The sequence below is a fragment of the Rattus norvegicus genome, chromosome 9, assembly GCF_021556685.1.
Source record: "Rattus norvegicus strain SHRSP/BbbUtx chromosome 9, alternate assembly SHRSP_T2T, whole genome shotgun sequence".
NCBI lineage: Eukaryota > Metazoa > Chordata > Mammalia > Rodentia > Muridae > Rattus > Rattus norvegicus.
This window is the reverse complement of record NC_141542.1, coordinates 14668970-14691903: the sequence shown is the minus strand read 5'-3', so window position 1 is coordinate 14691903 and position 22934 is coordinate 14668970. Positions and strand designations below refer to the sequence as shown.

General features: G+C 40.5%; 1 protein-coding gene across 9 annotated transcripts in view; it reads right to left on the bottom strand.

Annotated features, from left to right (window-relative positions):
• Positions 1 to 18723, bottom strand: part of LOC134480324 (sulfotransferase 1C2A-like) — a 31204-nt gene extending 12481 nt beyond the window's left edge. Inside the window, exons 1-7 of one of the 9 annotated variants that reach the window (XM_087568470.1) lie at positions 18437 to 18541; positions 17998 to 18128; positions 16660 to 16856; positions 12639 to 12717; positions 5814 to 5991; positions 5340 to 5465; positions 2470 to 2567 (exon numbers count right to left, since the gene is read on the bottom strand). In XM_087568470.1, the coding sequence (XP_087424596.1) occupies positions 2470 to 2567; positions 5340 to 5465; positions 5814 to 5964 (375 nt within the window). In that variant the 5' untranslated portion in view covers positions 5965 to 5991; positions 12639 to 12717; positions 16660 to 16856; positions 17998 to 18128; positions 18437 to 18541. Of the gene's footprint in view, positions 1 to 2469; positions 2568 to 5339; positions 5466 to 5813; positions 5992 to 8126; positions 8632 to 12638; positions 12718 to 16659; positions 16857 to 17997; positions 18129 to 18436 lie in introns of those variants that run through there. The other 8 variants (XM_087568463.1, XM_087568469.1, XM_087568465.1 and 5 more) reach the window with 8 other exon arrangements.
• Between the last annotated feature and the right edge of the window lie 4211 nt (positions 18724 to 22934).

The window sequence follows — 22934 nt, the reverse complement described above, 5'->3', positions numbered from 1 at the left end:
CTGTTCTTTAGCAGACACCCTCATGAAGGTCTCTTTCCTTATGTATGTTGTATGTATGTATGTATGTATGTATGTATGTATGTTGTAATGTATGATCATGATCACAGTAGTAATCTGGGGATCTGAGCTGAGATGACTCTTCAGATAAGATCATGTGTATTTCTGTTAGATATACTGGTGTTTCTGGTACTGGGGTCATCTTATGCTGATTTGTAAGAGCTTATAGTCCAGGGTAAGAATAGGGAATTAATCTTTAAAACCTTTGACAGATGACACAAGACTACCCAGAAGTTGCCTACAGTCTTCTTTACCACCTACAATGTATACTATATTGGTAAATTTCCTTCTGTTGTTTGAATTCACTGAGAAGCTGGCTTCAGAAGTTGGGTTACTCCATACGCACTTCAACACCAAATATATTTTTCTAAGTGTACTCCAAGATCCCTTATCTGGGGAGAGACTACTCCATGAACTCTGTGACAAGGAGGGAAGAGAAGAGAAAAATAGCCCAAGTAAAAAACTAGTTACTGAGAACATCTGGAAGGTGAACTCTTTTGTAAAGGTGTTACTTTGTTTAGCCCATTGGGAAAGAGATACTAGAAGATCAGCTCTTGGAAACCTTAGCCATAGAGAGAAACCTCAGTGTGAAACTCCAGCTGATGCTTAAACTTCCTCAGTTTCTTGAAAATGGTGTGAGCACAGGATCTCCTGATGTTATCTCTTTCCTACCTGTCCTTTACTTGGAGGAATATTCTGATCAGCCTGTGTATTTTATGAGTAAATTGACTGGCTATCCCAATGGAGATTCATCAGTAGTTTTTGCTAGATGTTTGTGAGTCCTCCCTTTGTAATATTATCTTTCTACTGTGATTTGTTCCTTGACCTGTAAGCCTTGCCCAGGGACACTCTATGCTCTGCCTGAGAATCTCTGTGCTGGGAACAACAAGTGTCAGATTCAAGAGGGCTTGTCCAGGCAATTTCTGCTTGAGGACCTGATTTGTTGTTTGTTATCTTTCTCTCTCTCTCTCTCTCTCTCTCTCTCTCTCTCTCTCTCTCTCTCTCTCTCTCTCTCTCCACCCTTCCATTTGCCTGCTGCTTTCTATTTGTTCATTTTCTCTGGCTTGTTTTATATACTTAATAACCTCACTCATTCAAAACTGAAAATATACCCATTGAAGACGGTTCTCAGTACCACAGAGCTCAACTCCTCCACCTACATATACATGGAAGATGATGACCCATGATACCTATGCTCTCTCCTCATTCTCTTATCTCCTTGTGTTCATGTTCTGTTTCAATCCCTGTGCAAACATTAAAGCTAATGTTGCTGAATTATCCAGGGGATCAAATACCACTGCACAGGTCCATGATAATTATGCTTTTCTTAATTTTATTTCAGTTTTATTTTTTTGTAACTTGGGAATTTCCTCAGCTTATTTGATCTCAGATAATATCAAGAGGTATTCCTCAGTGATTTCATAATAGCTGGTCTCAGTAATGCCAGGAATAGAATTGGCACTCGTCACCCACCTTTACGGACAATACAAGTCATTTGATTGTAGGAACTCCACCAATATTTCTGCTATCTATAAATACTTTAGTCCTTTCAAAACAATCCTTAAAGCTTAAATTATGTGATGGTTTTATTTATATTGATGCATTGCCTGCTTGTATGATCATGACCCATGTGCAAGCAGTACCCATACAAACCAGAAGAGGGCATCATATCCCCTAGTACTGAAGTTACAGACAGTTGTGAGCTAGTATCTGAACCTTTGTCCTCTGGAAGAACAGTCAATACACTTAAGCACTGAGCCCATTTCTCTAGTCCCTTTTTATCTTTCTTTCACTATTTCCATTTAAAAAAGAAAAAGATTATTCTTAGAAAAGCCATTGACTCATCCTTGAATTTCAGCTCCACTCACTGCACGATTACTGTACCCTTGGCATACTCCTTGGTATACCTATGGTATACTCCTACCATGGTCCAACACCCTCAATGTGTCAGGAACACAATAGACAAGACACTGGGACACATGACATAATCCTAGAAAGAGTGAAAGCAGCCTGGAGGCTTCTGAGGCTCCATCCAAGCCTCCTCTGCAGCTCCACTGGGATTTACCCTTTGAACATCAGTCCTTTGCACTTGATCTGCTCAGTCTTCTTTGTGCTCCACTCCATAAGCCCTCCTATAGCCTACAGCCTATGGTTCCCGTTCCCCACTCCCAGTCTGCTTCACTGAAGAACACATGATCCCCAGTACCTCAGTCTGCCCTCGGCCTTCACATCACATTTGAAAGCCTCTGGGGAACCACTCTACTAAATCTAGCATGGTGTTTGACTTTACTGCACAGTATGAGGTCTCAGAGGTACAGCGTACTGCTAAGGAAGCTATACTCACTCAGGCTGTGAAGGCCTGAGGCTCTGGGCTCCCTGCTCCAGTCCCGATAGGAACTGCTACTGTCTTACCTTACAGTTGTTTGTCCAGAAAGACGGTGGCAGCAGCTGAGTGGGAAGATGGGTCCTTAGTATCCTTGGAGCTGGCATCGCATTGGCTTTGTCCACACCTGTAACACAATTCAGGAGATGATTGCACAGTATGCTCAGCACATGAGAATATCCACTCCAGGTGCTGCTCAGGGAATCCAGCATCCACACAGGGATTCTCGTATTTTTGCCTTGGGGATTGGGGGTGGTGGAAGAAGGATTATTGGTTTTGCTTTCGTGTTTGTAGGCTTACATAGCTTAAGACCTGGATGCTCCCTTCGAGTGAATTTACTGTCAGTTTGTAGAAAATGGGATGGAGGCTTCGATAAGTATGTGTTATTAAGAAAATCCAAACAGGACTGTTCCTCAGCACACACACACACCACAGGCACAGCCTGTACTTTCTATAAAGGAAATAGCGACCCAGCACTAGGAACGTATATGTCCTTGTCTAAAATCTATAGACTAAGAGATTCACTTGGTTCTCAAATTATAGGAGGAAGAAAGACTCTATTCTTCCTTCTTTAAGAAAATTTAGATGCCCAAACTACCAGACCCAAGGAGAACAGAAAGCCACTAATGACAACACATCCCACACCTGTGTAGCATGTTCAACTTCAATAGATGTGTCCCACACACATCACTGGAGTTGTACATTCCTACCTTGAGATTATTCCTCCTCCTCCTCCTCCTCCTCCTCCTCCTCCTCCTCCTCCTCCTCCTCCTTCTCTTCCTTCTCCCCTTTCCTCTTCCTCCTCCTCCTTTTCTTTCTCTATAGGAATTAGTCAGCCTGAGTTCATGAAACCCCCCAATTCCTCTGAGACCTATAAGAATGGACTTCCCATATTTTACCATGTTGCTTGGATTCTCATCAGTGCTCTTTCATGCTGCTATCTGTATGACCATGGGGTTAACAATTCTCCTAACAAGACTTACATCTCTAAGGAAACTCCTCTTAGTGTCCCTCTCAACACCCAAACCTGAAGTCTCTTATTGGAACCTCAAGGAATTCACTCTCTCATTTTGAGGATAATGACCTGGAAGCCAAGAATAACCAAATTTGTCCTATTGAGCCAGAGCTGATAAGAAACAGTGAGCAGACTCTTTTCACCTCCCTTCCAGCCATATCAAAAACTTCTCTCTGGTTATGTGCAGTGATGTTTCTTCTATTACATCCTTTCTGATACATGATTTGTAATTTCTGCACTTCTATTTACAAACCTTGTAGGGACTTTCTCTGTGAATCATTGAGTTAAAATGGGGTAAGATGAAATAAAGATATTGCAGACTGTCCCTAAGGTCTTTCCTTTAATCTAGCAATCAGGCTATTCAAATAATGGCAGTGGAGAAGTTAGAGAATTAGTCCTGCATTGCTTCAAAGATTGCATGAAATCATTCTGTTAGGTGGCACATTTGAATCTGGACTGTGATCCACAGAAAATGGTAAAGATTCTCTTATATGAATAATCTGAAAACCTGTCAAACAAGGAGCAGAGATACTTTTAAAAAACTAGAATTGTGACTGATAATAAGTGGCATTTAACTATAAACATACAGCGGGAGGGCATGCTGTAAACTTGCGTTCCACCTTACTTCTATGATATGAGGTCTGGAAGGTGACAAGGTATAATGCTTACTTTCCATTGTCAACTTGACTGGACTATGAACTGTATCTCTGGGTGTGTATATCCATAATACGGTTTCCAGAAAGGTTCACCCACAGATTGGCAGCCCAATGGGAAATTAAACTAAATAGAAAAAGGTGAGCAAAACATTAGCATCTGTCTGTGCTCCTAACTATAGACTCAATGTGATGAGCTTCATGACAGATTTATAATGTGTCCTGAAATTTGAGCTTAAAAGCCCTAAAATGCTGTAAGCAAAGCTTCACAGACAATTCTGGGGAAATTTTGGAAGAGCACAGTGCCAAAAAAAGAGTAGAGTGTGGAGGCCCACTCATGAGGTCGCAGAACTGCTCTATGGAGAGATGGGCTGGAGGTTATTATATTATATTTTGGTGAAGAGTCTGGCCACACACTGCTCTTGAACTAAGAATTTGATAAAGTTGATTTCACAACAATAAGGGATTATGTTTAGCAAGGAAATCTCAAGACTAGGAACTATTTATGAAAAGAAAAATGTTCAGTTAAAGTTACGTGAAAAATAGCTTTTCAATTGAACAAAGTAATTGCCTCCTCGTGTGTGTGTGTGTGTGTGTGTGTGTGTGCATATGTATGTATGTACATGTGTATGTGTGTGTATTTATATGCATGCATATGTGTGTGCATGTGTGTATGTGTGTGTATGTGTGCACATGTTTATATGTGTATGTGTGTATATGTGTGTGTGCATGCATGTGTTTGTGTTTCTGTTTGTGTGTATGTGTGTGTGTGCGTGTGTGTGTGTGTTTTGAATCATAAGACACTGTCCAGCAACCACTTGGTTATGAAAGTAAAGTACTGAATGCAGATGGCTGTGAGCTGCTGATGAGTAGATTTCTGTTCCTTCCTCTATTCTGCAGTTACACATGACCAGAGCAAAGGTATAATGAGAACATTAGGCAGAATTTTGCCTTCATATGCACCTATCTTCCTTGCTGATTCACATTTGGTAGAAATACAGAAAAGAAATGGATCTGGAAAGGGTGGCATATACATTTAACCCAACACTCAGGAGGCAGAAGCAGGAGAATCTCAGTGAGTTCAAAGCCGGACTAATATACAGCATGATGCTGTTCCAAATGGCAAATAGGGGGAGGGAGAGAGACAGGATAGGAAAGAAAAAGAGAAGATGAAGGGACAAGGACAGAGATTAGACAGAAGAGGAACATATATGGAATCAGTGTCTCTTACCTGAAGGCTGGGGTGGCCGAGCCCACTCAATAAAAGGGTGTCGGTGTTGAATGATGGTTCTCTGGCACTTCTCTACATCCCCATTCTGCTCAATCATGTTGACAATTTCTTGAATCCATGTTGTCCCTGGGAAGACCATAAAGATTGAGTTAGAAGATTATTCTTCAAATATACTAATGAAGGGGTGTGGATGCAGATGTTGGCTTTACCTTCTGTTCTAACCAGGATCTTGTTAGCTATAGAAGAAATACTTTGGATCTCTGGGAAAGGTAAAAAAGTAGAGACAAATCTCACCTCTTCCCAAGAAAAATGAATGGTACAGACTAAGCTTCAAGATCCCAGTGATAAGACATGTGAAGTAGCACCCATTGTGGGACAAAAAGAGCCAGCTTCTAACTGTAGGTAGTTCTAACTTAGGTGAGGAGTTCAGATAGCTCAGAGGATGAGGCTGGGGCTACTACTCTACCAGGTTACCTGATTTAGGGTAAGTACAGATGAGGAGGTCATCTGGCTTCGCCTTGAAGGTCTGAATCTGACTGCAGTTGTCGACAGTTGAATCCCGCAGTGGGATCCCTGCGACCTCTTTCAGTTTTGTCTGTCTGCTCAATTCTGGGGCCAGGGCCATGATGTCTCAGGGAAGAAGGTTTAGTTCCTGTGAGAAAAGATCAGAATGGAATTCTTTTTTCTTTCTCTTTTTTTTTTTTTTTATTAACTTGAGTATTATTTACAGTTCCAGTCTTATTCCCTTTCCTGGTTTACGGGCCAACATAAGGGATTATGTTTAGCAAGGAAACTCCCCCTCCCTTTCTTTATGGGTGTTCCCCTCCCCATCCTCCCCCCATTGCCGCCCTCCCCCCAACAATCTAGTTCACTGGGATTCAATCTTAGCAGGACCCAGGGCTTCCCCTTACACTGGTGATCTTACTAGGATATTCAATGCTACCTATGAGGTCAGAGTCCAGGGTCAGTCCATATATAGACTTTAGGTAGTGGCTTAGTCCCTAGAAGCTCTGGTTGCTTGGCATTGTTGTTCATATGGGGTCTCGAGCCCCTTCAGGCTCTTCCAGTTCTTTCTCTGATTCCTTCAACGGGGGTTCTGTTCTCAGTTCAGTAGTTTGCTGCTGGCATTCGCCTCTGTATTTGCTGTATTCTGGCTGTGTCTCTCAGGAGAGATCTACATCCGGCTACTCCAGCTTGCTTCTTCTGACCATTTGCTTGGCAAGTTGTTTTGAGCCTTTCACTCTGAGGTGGTGTCTGTGTTTTTCTCGGAGGTGTGTTTCCTGTAGGCAGTAGAATGCAGGGTCCTCGTTGTGTATCCAGTTTGTTAATCTATGTCTTTTTATTGGGGAGTTGAGGCCATTGATGTTGAGAGATATTAAGGAATAGTGATTATTGCTTCCTGTTACATTCATATTTGGATGTAAGGTTATGTTGTTGTGCTTTTCTTCTCTTTGTTTTGTTGCCAAGACGATTAGTTTCTTGCTTCTTCTAGGGTGTAGCTTGCCTCATTATGTTGGGCTTTACCATTTATTACCCTTTATAGTGCTGGATTTGTATAAAGATATTGTTTAAATTTGGTTTTGTCATGGAATATCTTGCTTTCTCCATCTATGTTAATTGAGAGTTTTGCAGGATACAGTAACCTGGGCTGGCATTTGTGTTCTCTTAGGGTCTGTATGACATCTGTTCAGGATCTTCTGGCTTTCATAGTTTCTAGCGAAAAGTCTGGTGTGATTCTGATAGGTCTGCCTTTATATGTTACTTGACATTTTCCCCTTACTGCTTTTAATATTCTTTCTTTATTTTGTGCGTTTGGTGTTTTGACTATTATGTGACGGGAGGTGTTTCTTTTCTGGTCCAATCTATTTGGAGTTCTGTAGGCTTCTTGTATGCCTATGGGTATCTCTTTTTTTAGGTTAGGGAAGATTTCTTCTATGATTTTGTTGAAGATATTTACTGTTCCTTTGAGCTGGGAGTCTTCACTCTCTTCTATACCTATTATCCTTAGATTTTATCTTCTCATTGAGTCCTGGATTCCCTGTATGTTTTGGACCAGTAGCTTTTTCCGCTCTACATTATCTTTGACAGTTGAGTCGATGATTTCTATGGAATCTTCTGCTCCTGAGATTCTCTCTTCTATCTCTTTTATTCTGTTGGTGAAGCTTGTATCTACGGCTCCTTGTCTCTTCTTTTGGTTTTCTATATCTGGGGATGTTTCTATGTGTTCTTTCTTGTTTGCTTCTATTTCCATTTTTAATTCCTTCAACTGTTTGATTGTGTTTTCCTGGAATTCTTTCAGGGATTTTTGTGATTCCTCTCTTAGGCTTCTACTTGTTTATTTATGTTTTCCTGTGTTTCTCTAAGGGAGTTCTTCACGTCTTTCTTGAAGTCCTCCAGCATCATGATCAAATATGATTTTGAAACTAGATCTTGCTTTTCTGGTGTGTTTGCATATTCCGTGTTTGTTTTGGTGGGAGAATTGGGCTCTGATGATGCCATGTATTCTTCGTTTCTGTTGCTTGGATTCCTGCGCTTGCCTCTCGCCATCAGATTATCTCTAGTGTTACTTTGTTCTGCTATTTCTGACAGTGGCTAGACTGTCCTATAAACCTGTGTATCAGGAGTGCTGTAGACCTGTTTTCCTTTTTTTCTTTCAGCCAGTTATGGGAACAGAGTGTTCTGATTTCGGACGTGTAGTTTTTCCTATCTACAGGTCTTCAGCTATTCCTGTGCCCTGTGTCTTGAGTCCACCAGGCACGTCGCTTGGAGCAGGAAGGTTTGTCTTACCTGTGGTCCTGAGGCTCAAGTTTGCTCATGGGGTGTTGCTTATGAGCTCTCCGGGGGGACAGCAACCAGGATTATCTGCACAGCCCTTTCCGGGAGCTTCCATGCACCAGGGTTCCAGATGGCGTTTGTTTTTTTCTCTGGAATCAGTAATGTGAGCAGAGTGTAGTCTCCTCAGGTTTCCCACGCGTGTCTGCCTTTCTGAAGATTTAGCTCTCCCTCCCATGAGATTTGGGTGCGGAGAACTGTTTATCTGGTCGGTCCCTTCAGGTTCTGGTGGTGTCTCAGAGGCAGGGGACCTGCTGCTCCTGTGCGCTTATTTCCAGGAACCCAGAGGCCGTATACAGTTTTCTCTTGTGCCAGGGATATGGGCAGGTGTGCGCACTGTTGGTGGTCTCTTCCGCTCTGCAGTCTCAGGAATGCCCACCTGTCCAGGCGGTGAGCTCTCGCTCCCATGGGGTTTGGGAGCAGTGAGCTGGTGGGGGCCTAGAATGGAATTCTTAAAGTACTGTGATAAAGCATACACAACATGAAAATGACTCTTAAGTATCATAAGTGGATGGCTCAGTGGCATTAATAATATTCCTGCTGTTCTATGTCTACCATCACCTTCCATCTCCTGAAAACATTTTACTTTTCTAGATGGAAGCTAGGAGCCCACTACTGCTAAATCTCAGTGCCAGGCTACCACTATTTTCCTTTTTATCTCCTTAAACTCTAGATGCTTTAGAGTAAGTTCATTTTGTCTTCTTGTGAATAGCTATTTTACTTAGTTGAATATTCTTAAGGATCGGCTGTATTGTGGCATGCCATCAGATTTTCTTCCCAATTAATGCTAACTTTTATTGCATGCCTGCTTGTAGTGTGGTTTGTTTATCCATTTCCTTGTCCACGGGAACTTGGAGTGCCTCCTTTCAACTATTGTACTATAAACAATGCACAATACCTAAGCTTCTACATTCATATTTTTGGGTTCATAACTCAATGCAGATATGCAAAATAGTATGTTCTCATTTTTGAGAAATTGTCATAGAACTTTCCTACAGTGGCTGTATCATTTAAGAAGTCTACCAGTAGTATATAGTACTCTCTAATCACTGACATGTATCTCCCTTAAATCTCCATCCCAATAGATTTGTTTTGCTTTTCCTTCATGACTAATAATGAATATCTTCTCATGTACTTACAGTCTACTTTATGTCTTTTTTTCAGAGAGAGACACATTGTTCCACTGTTTGTGGTTGGTTGCTATACCTAGAAACTTACAAATATATGAATAGGAGGGATGAATGATCTTCTAATACTCAAGAGTAAGTGGCTATTGTAGTTTCAAAGCACATCTACCACTGCTGCTCAGAGGCATAGCAAGGTAATGTTCAGTGACTGCTACAGTAGTGAGTATCACTATTATATTTATTATAAGCAACTCGTTTTTAGTTCTTATATAATTTGAAGCCTAGAACATTAGAGGGAAAGAATATTTATGGAAAGTGTAACCGTGAATAATTGCTAGTAATTGTGTAAAGAAAACTACAGTGAATGAGAGAAACAAAAACTGTCCAGGCTGGCCAGACCAAATATCAGGATGACAGGTTCCCAGAGAAAGTTGAGTTCTCTGGAATGGATGCAGTGCTTTTAGAAAATGAAGACCCGGTTTTACTTGAAAACATTTCCAATATAAGCAGCAGCTATAGTTGTAGTATAGCAGAGAGGGTGTACTTCCCATAAAACTCTGAGATGTGATATAGTCAGCTTCAGCAGAGGAAGATAGAGTATTGCCATCTCCCCTTCCTTTCTTTTCTTTTAAGGTAAGAGTAGATAGGGTCTCTACATATCCCAGGATTGCCCATAGCTCCCTCTGTAGCCTTGAATGTACAATCCTCCTGCTCCAGTCTCCTTGGTTCTGAAGTGGCAAGTGTAAGCTCACGCACTTAGTTTGGAGCACTGACATTTCTAACATACCTTCCATGTTAGGTCCTTCCCTTTTAATTCACATCACAGGTTTAGCATAAGTAATAATCATTCCTCTAAATATAAGAAGGCTTACAAGATTCTAAATCAATGGTTTGATAAAGACCTCAGCTAGTATCTGTCTACTAATCTCATAAAACTTCTTTAAAAATTGCTTCTAAGTTACAAGTGTGCGTGAAATTTAAGATGTTCATGCAATAAGTCCATATTCACAAAGAAAACTAATACAGAAATTGTTATTACTTAATGTATTTTTGTCCTTTTCTTTTTTTTTTCTATGAGCCTGTAGAAATAGAGTTTTAAAAAGGTTACTCATTGTCAGAGTCAGGATTTGCGGTGCCGGACGTGCCTGAGGGAGAGCCAGAGATAGGACTTGCCAAACCAGCTACCAGTTCCAAGGACACTGATCATCCGTAGCCACCCCCTCCCCTTCCTTCACTCCGCAGAAGTGAGTCATCTCCCTGAGTGAGATGAGCCACCCTACCCGAGCTGCTGAGCTGCTTGATAGCATGTACTCCTTGCTGTTGTAATTTCGAGCCGAAAGTAAGTGTGCACCATTTGAAATGACCAATCATGTGTAACCACGCAAATGTCCCTAACCTCCCCTATATAAACCCCCGAGTTTGGAAGCTCGGGGTCGATTCCTCTGTCTCCTGTGTGAGATACGTATCGACCCAGGATCCCGCTAATAGGGATCTCGTTAATAAAAGCTACCTCTTGCTGTTACATCAAGACCGGCTACTCGTGATTCCTGGTGGCAGCCCACCCCATGATTGGAGCGAGAGACGAGGCTCCCCGTTCAGGGGTATGCTCTTTCAAGCCAATTGTTAAGATATAATTGCCCACCTAAACATACAAATCCCAGTACCATCCATCCCTTAGGAACATTAGTAACAACCTATAAATACACAGAGCGAAATCTTTACATCAGTGTCCATTGTCCTGCCAGCGAGTCTCTCTCTCTCGCTCTCTTCTCCTTTCTGTTCCAGTCTCCTCCTCTTCCTTCAAACTTCTCTCCCACCCATCCTTCCTTCTCCTCCAATGACAGGCCTCCTTCTATCCTGTATCTACCCCTCACCTGTATTTTACAAATTCAATGGGGAGAAGTTTCTAGTGAAGTCACCTGATTCCTGAGTACGTGACTAGGCAGCTGTCCTTGGGGCAGTGGAGTTAGCATCAAAATACAGATAACTCCAGGGCAAACCAGAACATTTCCCCCTTTTTGTCCAGTTAAAAAGGCTTTTCACTTATATATAAATTGAGTACAATTATTACCATTCTAAAATTTATAAAGCATATGATATACTCAACACCCAGTCCATCACTTTTTTAGTTAAACAGAACATTTAGTTATCCATTCCAGCTTAAGAAAGGCTTAAAATGTATATTATATCTTGGCTAGCTTGTATACTATCTGATAACTATCCAATAAAATATGTATTTTCAGAGTTAAACAGCCTGATAGGCTATGAGACTGTAATCAGTCTTCAACCCTGCCAGAAATCTTTGAATGACCAAATATCTATTAAGATAGGAAGCCTAACATGGCTTCCAGAACTACGAGGTTGTAGAGACAAATCTCCACTAGCACATTCCCCTATTAGCAACATGTGAGTGCAAGTCTGCAAGTGTACAGTGTCCTTTTCAAATATAAATTTTGGTATTCAGTATAACAGTTCCCAAACACATTCTCATTTTGAACTCCAGTAGAACTTTGGTGGTGGATATGGGAGTCCTCAAAGTATATTGATGACGCAGTTCCCTCTACCAGCTCATAGACAAAAGGGAATAGATTTCAAGGCCTTTAGAAGCTGAGAGTAAATTGGAGGCAGCAGCCTCAGTCCTTCACCTGCACAACAGAACAGAAGGCTGATGTTCAGCAGATGAACTGAGGTGGGATGTTTTCCCCAAGCCTCTTGGTGTGCAGACCTTCATTTCACCTAGCTGCTGTAATCTGCTCAAACTTCTGACCAAAAACAGTTAAAACAATCAGTAGGGTATGATGGCAAGCAATATGAGGGAAGCTAGCAGAAAGAGTGTGACTTTGAGGCCAGTCTAGGTTACAGTAATACTGTTTCAAAGCACTAAACCTGTGAGTCTGGAATGCCATGCAACCAAGGGAGCCATCCAGAGCAAGAGTAAGGTTGATGTGTCGAAGCCTTGAAAATCTCATCCTGATACCAGCAGGAGTAGGACTGTTTTCCTCCTTGCTCTGGGTGTGCATTCCCTGTGCACATGAACCCTATGATCCCCATTTTTGCCACCCTTGAGGTAGTCATGCAAAATTACAGATTATCCTTCCTCTTTCCCTGTAAGGATATGTTCAGGAATCAAATAGTCCTCCACAGGTAAATGAACATTCCAAACATATGAACACCAGCCAGTAATATACCCTCAGTATGAAAACTCCTACCTACTCACCGAGGTATATATAGCCCTTAATAAGCCCAATAAGAGAGAGCTATTTCACTGAAAACCATCACTAAAGAAGGGTATTTATCCCTTTGCATTCACTCCTACTGACACCCTGTGAAATCCACCTACCAGAATAAACTTTGTTCTTTTCAGTCCTGCTCAGTGCACAATGGTACCTGGATACCTCAAGGGCAGAAGCAGACCTAGGCTGGCACAAAACAAAATAAGAATAAAGGAAAAAGTTTGAGTTAATTAATTCATCCTTTGTTTTCCTAAACAAAATTGCAAGTATGCTTATGCCTCTGCCTCTGCCTCTGCCTCTGCCTCTGCCTCTGCCTCTGCCTCTGCCTCTGCCTCTGCCTCTGCCTCTGCCTCTGCCTCTGCCTCTGCCACTGCCTCTGCCTCTGCCTCTGCCTCTGCCTCTGCCTCTGCCTCTGCCTCTGCCTCTGCCTCTGCCTCCAAAATGCTGCGATTCCAGATACGTACTACCACATCTTGTTGCATCATTTTAAACTGCTCAATTTGTGAGCAAGTGCAAACTATTTGCATAAACTAATATTGCAAAAGCATTGGTGGATATGATGGACTGAACTGTGTGCCTCCACATTCACATGTTGAGCTCTAATCTTCTTACTTTAAAATGTGTCAGTTTGAGACAGGGCCCTGAAGATGTCATTAAGTTGAGATGAGGCTCCAATTCTATCATACTAGGGTTCTTCTTAGAAGAGATTTAGACATACAGAGAAATACCAAGGGATGTACACAGGGAACAACATGTGTTGACATAGTAAAAGAAGGCCGCCTGCAAACAGAGGAAAAGGCCTTGAGAAACCATACTGACAGACACCTTGATCTGGGACTTTTTTGTAGGAATTTTTTTTAAAACTGAGCAGAATAGCATGATCAGTTAAAGCTCAGAGACCTGCTGTTTCATTGAACATTGGAAAATAAAGAAAATTATTCATTTGTCTTAGTGTTTCTTTGTTACTTGACCAAACAAGTAACTGAATTTAAATAAGTTTAAAATTATGACCTTGAGGTAAGGACTGAACATCTTCAGTTGACAGAGACCAGCTCATTAATAGAGTCTGTGTGGTATAAAGGTAGATTTGAGGGCTGAGTGAGGCCATGGAAGTATGTACAGTGAGTCAGGTGGGGGCTGATGTGTAGTTCTGTAGTAAAGGTTTGCCCAGTGTGCACCATGCCCAGCTTGACAATGTTGGGGAGGAATAGAGGTTTCTGAATGCCTTATCTTACAGTGATACAAAAGCCACAGACACCCAGCTGAAATCAGATTCTCAAGTTTGAATGTGTTCCCAGAATTGGAGTTGATGTGTGCACAAACCTCACTTCTGCTGCTGAGCAGAAGCAGAGATCACAGGGGAAGAACTGAAAGCAGCTTCCTGTGCTACTGAGCACCAGTGCCTCGCAGACTGGGTACATCAAATACTGAGAATGACACTTTCTACTTCTGATAACCTCATAGAAGGTCAAGGAGCACACAGGTAGAAATACACCTGCCATCTGACAGCCCACAGCATGCAGGCTAGAAGAGAAAAAGAGTGCTTCCTTGGGCTTCTACTTATAGGTGGTCTCAGCTGTGGTCACTGCTATTTTTAGAGTAAGGCAGATAGACACACAGACTTTCCCAGGCAGGCTCCTTTTCGTCCTCTGAGGCCAGGTCCCTGTGGCCTCCTTTGTGAAACAATCTCTAGTCTTTTCCATAGAGTTAACCTTTCATCTTGTTTTCTGAGACAGGTCCTCACACTGTCCTCCAGACACGATTTGAAATCATAACTGTCCTCCACCCTCAGCTGCAAGAGGATCTAAATTTACATGAGAACTTCCCAGATCTTATGCCACAGTGCTATGGTTACTTGCTTATATAAGTAACTTCCCTAAGCAGGAGACCTGGTCCAGTTCCTTTTATAGGCCTAGCTTGAATGGTGTCCACAGACTTAGACGAAAGAGGGTCCAGTGTGGTGAAGAAAGAGTCATAGCCAGAGCAGTGTAGATGGCTGACAGGAGGGGAGTCTTTGTGAGGGAAAAGTACAGTATGCACAAAGAGATGGTATTGTGGAAAGGTGTCTGCATGAATTTCTAAGTTGAACACAGCCAATGTTAGCTTCAGATTTTTTTTATTATTATTTTTCTTAGGTTTCTTAAGACTTAGGATCTTTCTGACTTGAGTTACACCACTTACACATTAGCACCTGTATGTCTGAGAACTAAGAACATACACCAACAAGTTATGCCAAATGTTTTAGATAAGCTGTGTTCTTACCTTCAAACTCTAGTTGTCAGCAATCTAAAAGCTGGACTGCCCAGTGTTCGGTGAGTATAAAGGTACATTTAGAGGAAGGAAGAAAGTATGTCTGGTATATGGCAAGCACAGAGGCTCAAATTCTACTATGCCAAATGTACCCAACCTTTAGCAATCAATCTCAAATGCTCTGCAATCAACGAGATCAGCTAGAGCTTTGATCAACAGAGTCAGGACTACAAGAAACAAACTTTGGCATCTGGCCAATGAGGAAGTAAGTCTCACTGTTTAGTGATCACTGGTCTATAAATCTCCACTACCTTAAGTACTTTCAGACTCAAGGCTGTTTAGAGAAATGCACAGAGGCAAACACACTGCTCCTCCCTCTCTAAGACCACCTGGTTCCCCACTATGTGCAGGCCCTGGCTTTGTTGCAAAGTTTCCATGCTACTTGGTCTTCTTCCTCTCTACTCTGATAGAGTTTAAACTGGGAAAAACAAGAGTATCGCCATGCTTATGTTCAAAACGAAAAATAACTGAAAAGCTGACACATTCAGCCTTTTGCTCAAAGCACCCTGTGCCTAGATGAGTGCAGCCCTTATAAAGTTACTCAAACCCGGCACATGAGGCTTACATACATGACCTCATTTACCTTTTAAGACTCGTGATGCTAAGGTGTGCCAAACTAAAAAAATTATTAACCACCAGGATTCACTAAGTAAACTAATTCCCAATCTCCCCTTGACTGTGATAAAAAGAAGCTTAAAACCTGAGTGAGTTTAAAAAGACATTTCAAAACACGAGTCTAAAGAATCTTTGTTTTTCTTCTACCACAAGAGCTAGTCTTAGTTACTTGGGTCCTGTTCTGTTGGCAAGTAAAAAGACTTGGGTTCAGTAATGGAGAAACTAAAATACTGGCTACATGGTCTCAGGTACCCAGTGGGACCTTCTTAGAGATTTCTGTTCTATATCTATAAAATGTGAGTCATGCTAATTACCTCTAATCAGTACTGTTAGATTAAAAACATGGAACCAGGGCTCTGAGGTTGAAGTGGGTGGGTAGGAGAGGGAGCATGCTCATAGAAGCAGGGGGAGGAGGTATGGGAGAGAGGGAAAGGGGATAACCTTTGGAATGTAAATACATAAAATATCCAAGAAAAATAAAATTTAAAAAGAAATAGAGAGAGAAAGACAGACCCAACACAGACTAAATAGTTACAAATGCTGGCTTTTTCCCTTTCTTTCCAGAATATATTCATTGATACACACATATGAAGAAAGGACAGAACAAAAGTCTAGATGAAGAAACTATGTATATATTTATTTATACTCACATCATCCCATGATATATATATATATATATATATATATATATATACATACATATATATATACACATACATACATACTTGCATGAAGAAAGCAAATTATGTTCCTTGATGTTGTTCTTGGCTACCTCAGATCAAACTGAGCTTACTAGATATCTTCTGGCAACTTCCAAACTTGCTTTAGCCAGGAAATTAAAGCTTAACTCATCTTTTGATACTGTAATTCCTCCATGGCTGATATGTCTTCTACCACCTCCTTTCTAAAAGAGGTTTTCTTTGTTGACTCGCAAGTCACAATTGCCCTGTAGCAGAAGTCCCTGTGTCCTAGTAACTGTGTGGAGATGTCCTACACTGCATGCAACTATTTTCACACTCAAAGTGTCACTTTAGACTCTTTATCCCATATCAGAGTGATATCATTAATTGAACAGCTATGTATTGAGGGTGAATGTAAAGGAGATAAATCAATAGGTTCTAACAACCTGGCATATGTATTTAGTGAGCATTGATTACAACTGATTCCTTCATGGTCACAGTGATGAACTAAAGTGACACTCACCCCTCCAACAGCTCTATTTACTTCCTCTACCACACAACAAACTGTGGGCCACCAACCAGACGCCAATAAATGAGAGAACAGAAATGGTATACAGCTTTCGACAGTTGAAACAAGCAGCTAGAAGCCAGGGGAAAAGATGGTAAAAGTCCTCAAATATTCAGTCACTCCTGACAGCCCATTGATCAAGTAAGGGGCCTCTAGAAAAGAAAATCTGTAAATATTTATAACCATAACTGCACTAAACACAATTTCATAAAACAAATACTGTCTATTAGATCTAAATCTACAGATTAATCACCACAATGACATTGGATGACTTTAGTACCCAATTATCAAAAACTGAGAGGTGGTCCAGACTCAAACTAAACAGAGAAACATTGGAACTGAATGAAATCATAACGCAAAAGGACAAAATATATCTTATAGCACATCTACCTAAACATTAAAATTATACTTTCTCCTCAACGAGACAAAGAAATCTCTCCAATATTCACCATATATTAGAACAAAAAGCAACTTTCAACAAACACAGGAAAATTGAAATAACTTCCTGCATTCTATCTGAACACAATGAAATATTACAGCTTTGAATGCTTAATGAAAAACTAATCCAGACATCAGTAATCAATAACGTAATGATACATCCAAAAGACTTGAGCAAACCAAACCCCAAACCAGTAGATGAAAAGAGGTCAAAAGTTAATGAAATGGAAGCAAAAAAGTTTCCAAAGAATCCATTAAATTAAAAGTTATATTTGAATATATTTTGGCAAACTCTATGTTAATCTAAGAAAAGTAAAAAAACTCACAAATAGAAAGCCCTGAATGAAAGCCTAAGTGCATGTGTGTTTTTACAGACCCAAATAATAAAATGAGAAATGAAAAAGGAAATATTATAACATATAAATGTAATTAAGAAAATTATAAGAACCTATTTTAAAAGTCTCTTTTCCACTAATCTGAAATGTCTGAAAGAAACAGATGAATTTCTAGAAACACTTGACATATCAAAATTAAACCAATAAAAAACAAGTGAGCTAAACAGATCCATAAATTAGTGATGAGACTGAAGAAAATAATAAAAATAATATATGTCCCAAATAACCAGTGCCAAAGATCAGATGGACTCACTGCAGAATTTTAGCACAAGTTCAGAGAAGAACTATCCAATTGCTATGGAAACGACTCCACAAAATAGAAAAAGAGTGTATGAGCCAGCAGATATAGAGGACAGCTATAAAATGTTGACTTCTGGAAATGAAACAGCTGGTGCAAGAATCAGAGCTGATGTGGTTACCTGTATAACACCTGTACAAGATCATCAAGCCAATTAATTACCCTGTAGTAGAAAGTCCTGTGTCCTGGTGTCTCTTTGCGGATGTCATACACTGCATGCAACTATTTCACACTTGAAATGGCTTACAAGAATTGGTAAATCCAATCACAGGACCCATGCCCTCTTCTGGCTTCTGTGGACACAGGTAAAGCACTCAAACATAAAAGAAAATTACTCTAAACAACTTCTTTTAAAGAAAAATAACATTTTTCTTGTTAGCCAACATCATTTGAAATTTGCCCTTGTCAATTGAAGAGCCAACAATCCCATTCATCTTTCAAAATGTGTAATCTATTTTCTTACATTTTCAGTTGTTAGCCTAGCCTTTAATGGCTGAGCCATCTCTTCAGCCTAACAGCATATTTTCTATTCAGTGTTTAATGGCATTTCATTTAAAGGACTAAGTAAAGTCAGTGCTATATGCTATCTTTAATTACTTACAGTTAGTGTTTAAGCACAAGCAGTATGGGTCTGTAAGATGTTAAGCAGAACAGATGCACCGTCTTCCTTTTCTGACAGTCTCTTCTGAAGATCCTCCTTCAGACTAGTAAATTCCCTGATCCAAGGTTAACTGGCAGCACAGGAATCCACCCACTTTGACCCCATCCTGGAGACACAAGAACATCTTGGCATGAATGCTGTGGCTTTCTTCAGGAAATCACTCCTCAGTGTTGCCATATTGTATTATGATTAATAAGTTTACTTTTGATAGTATTGGCCACATATATGTTTTAAATCAGGGTTGGACTTTTGTCCTCTAGAGGAAAGAGCATGCAGGCTGAATTAATTCTCAATGTGGGAGGAAAGTGACAGAAACATTCTTCTTGAGGGCCTCTGTTCAAGGGAAGGAGAACAGTGCACTACACTTATGTCTTTTGAGACTTTAGGGGGATATTGGTGATGGCTAGTAGCTTCTGGAAACATGTTCTAGTTAGAAAGCCAAAAGGTTCTATGAACAGGTAATAGGAGGCTTTGAATTCTATAAAAAGATGGAAAGAAATACTGATATTGTTCTAGTAACTAGTGATGATGGCCATTTACTCATTAAATATTTGTTGATTACTAGGAACTGTATCAGACATGGAGGAGTGTGCAAAGAAAGAAGTGTTAAAAATCTTAAGATTTTTAAAACTTGGTACTGCATGTGTTGTTACTGCTCTCAAAATCTTAAGAGAAATGGCCCAAAACTCCTGGGTTGAGTATATAGCCCTATCTCCTGCTTCTCTAAAAGACAGTGGAATTCTGGAGACAGGTAAGATAAAAGAATGTGCAATAGGACAATGTGCTCCCTTGGTTCTGTCCATTCAGATGCACTTACTGGCTGGTAAACATGGTTATCCTGAAAACCTTCAGTGGTGGCACCCTCTACATAGCAGGGTTTTAGTTTGATTTCTCTTCCTATTACAAAATAGCCTAGACTAGGTAATTTATCAAGAAGTGAAGAATAGAGAACCCTGTGCCCTCTGAGGCAGAGGTATCATACAGAGAAGAACAGGAAATATTCTAGTTCTTACCTTATGTATTCTCACCCAATCCTATTTACTTTTCAAGGACCCTTCTAAATAGGATTCATGCATGAATGTGGGATGATTGTTTCTAGCACATGGTTTTTGTGGTACACTTTAAACTTAATAATAAAGACCAGATGTATATCTTTTGCAGCAGCATATGAAAAATATGTTATGATTTACTGATCAATCATATGGTAACTTTGCAAAGTTGTCTATTTACTGTGAAATCAGTCACATCACACTAAGTAGTTAGGCATGACTGTATTCAAATAAAACATTATTTACAAATAGAGATAGTGAACTGTTTTTTCCCCATTCTAGTATACAGAATAAAGAGGAAAGTCCTGTACTAGAAACAACACCCCATCCCTTCAGTAAATATTTCCTTACCCACACCTTGGAATCTCTGTGACTCTTTTCCCTGTTACATTCTCCTTCAGCCATCATCTGAAGGCCTTGGTTTTACTGTCTTTTCCCTACTTGTCTTTTCTTTTTGTGGACAAAGATCATTTAGCTGAGGCTATGTAGTTTAGCCTGGCCTTGAACTCCTCCTATGCTTCCACTTCCTAAAAGCTGGAAGTGTGTTCTACCACATTTTCATTACTTATTTTTTTATAAAAACGTCATTTGGGTGTAGTTTGGACATCATATAAATAATGCATTTAAATTGTACCATTTAATTAGCCTAACAACTTTCCTGCTAAATATACTGTCATTGTTTCCCACAGATTTGGTATGTCATATTTTCATTCAGTTCTAAAGCTTTTTTACTTCTTTCTTGGATTCTGTTTTGAACCAGTTTTTATACATGAGATTGTATAATTTTTGATATATCTATTGTTGATATCCATATTTAATACATGGTAGTCTGATGGCATAGGCATAATGTTTTGTGCATTGTATAAAGATTAGCCTTGTATTATTCAAATGTTAATTTCTCTGCTCCCGTAACTTCTTGTAATCCAGACATGGCGTTGTAATGCTTATTCCAATATCTCCTGTCTCGCTGTTATATACATTTTGCTCCCCATTTATTCTCTGATTTGTCAATGAAAACTGATCAGCCAATGGCTGAGCAGGGGAGAGAACAGGGGTGGACTTCCGATTCCAGTGAGTGGAAAGGAGTAAATAAAGGGGTTAAAGAAACGTCAACACAAAGAGAGAGTCCTAGAAATACCTGGAAAAGTGCCCAGAGCAGAGAGAGCCAAATCAATACTAAAATGCAAGTATCTTGGGAATCTTCCCTGAGAGGTAGCCAGATTAGCTTAGAGGATTAGATTGATTAATAACTACTCAGATAATGTTCTGTAAAGTTTATCAAATAAACCTTATAGTCTCTGTCTCATGTATTTGGAAGATAACCAAGATAAACAAGAAACTGTTAATTATAAAATTGCATTAACAAGATGAGATGTCAGATGTTATTTCAATTTTCCTATGTTCATGAAGACTTACTTTTTCTCCTAGTACTGTGTTTAGTTTTGGAGAAAATGTCATTAACTGCCAAAATAAAATTTAATGTTTAATGATTGGGTAAAACATTGTAAGAGTTCCATTAGCTCCATTCAATGTATGATGTAATTAACTCCAGAGTTTTTCTGTTTAGCTTTTGTCAGGGTGACCTGCTTATTGGTTAGAAGTAGGTCCTGAAGTCACTATACCTGTGTGATGCTCGACATATAATTTTGGATAGGGTAGTGTTTGTATTATGAAAGGGGGTGCCCTTACATTTGGTACAGAAATGTTTAAAACTGTAACATCCTGTTTGTAGTTTTTTCCTTTAATGAGTATTTAGCTTCCTCCCTTATATCTTCTAATTAGTTTTTGTTGGAAGTATATTTGTCAGATATCTAGTAGTTAGCCTGCTTGCTTCTTGTCCTCATTCCCTTGAGTACATTTCTCTATTCTTTAACTCTAAGATGGTACCTGTCCTTGATGGACAAGTGTGCTTCTTCCAGGGAGCAGGATCCTGCTTTCTAATCAAATCTCTTATTCTGTATCTTTTTATTAAGAAATTAAAAATATTAACAGTTATTATTAAGGAGTATTTATTAATTCCTGTTGTTTTTGTGTTCCTGACTCACTTTTTAATCATCTTTTGCCTACGTGTTTTGGGATTATTTACTCATTGTGCCTTCTTTTGGTCTATAACTAATGCCGTGTGTAGAAATGAATTGGTGGAGAGAAATTGCTGATATTTGTCCCTACTGTGAAATGTTTTTTCTTTAACCTTTCATTATGTTTGATAGTTTTACTAGGTATTCTGGGCTGACATCTGATTTTCTTAGAGCATGCAGACTATCTATCTAGGTCATTCTGACTTTCTGCATGTCTGCACAAAAACTCTTGGAATGATTTCATATTAATAAGTTAATGATACACATGAACACTTTAAAAAAAAACAAGCAGAAGCATTACCCCAAAAGTACAGACAGAAAGAAATAATCAAACACAGAGATCAAACTAATAAGATAGAAATAAACAAAAAAAGCAATACGCTAAAAGTAAGTGAAATTAAGAACTATTTCATTTAAAAAATTAATAGTCCTGACAGACTTTTAGGCAAATTAGCCAGAAAAGAAAGAAAATCAAGACCACCGGAACCTGAAGGAAACAGACCGGATAAACAGTTCTCTGCACCCAAATCCGGTGGGAGGGAGAGCTAAACCTTCAGAGAGGCAGACACGCCTGGGAAACCAGAAGAGACTGCACTCTGCACACACATCTCGGACGCCAGAGGAAAACACCAAACGCCATCTGCAACCCTGGTGCACTGAAGCTCCTGGAAACGGCGGCGCGGATCTTCCTGGTTGCTGCCACCGCAGAAAGTTCGTGGGCAGCAGCCCGCGAGCAAACTTGAGCCTCGGGACCATAGGTAAGACCAACTTTACTGCTACAAAAGACCTGCCTGATGAACTCGGGACACGCAGAGGCAGAATTCCTCTAGGACCAGGCATGTCCTGTGTTTACCGGGAGTCCCACACCCGCGGATCCCGGCCCGCAGAAGCTCTCTGCTCCCAGACCCCGTGAGAGAGAGACCCCACCATCTGGTCAGGTGGGCACTCCTGAGGCTGCAGAGCGGAAGAGACCACCAACACTGCCCACCCCTGCCTACATCCCTGGCCCAAGAGGAAACTGTATAAGGCCTCTGGGTTCCCGTAGGGGAGGGCCCAGGACCGGCAGGACCCCTGCGCCTGAGACACCACTGGAACCTGAAGGAAACAGACTGGATAAACAGTTCTGTGCACCCAAATCCCGTGGGAGGGAGAGCTAAACCTTCAGAGAGGCAGACATGCCTGGGAAACCAAAAGAGTCTGCACTCTGCACACATCTTGGATGCCAGAGGAAAACACCAAACGCCATCTGGAACCCTGGTGCACGGAAGCTACCGGAAAGGGCGGCACAGATCTTCCTGGTTGCTGCCGCCC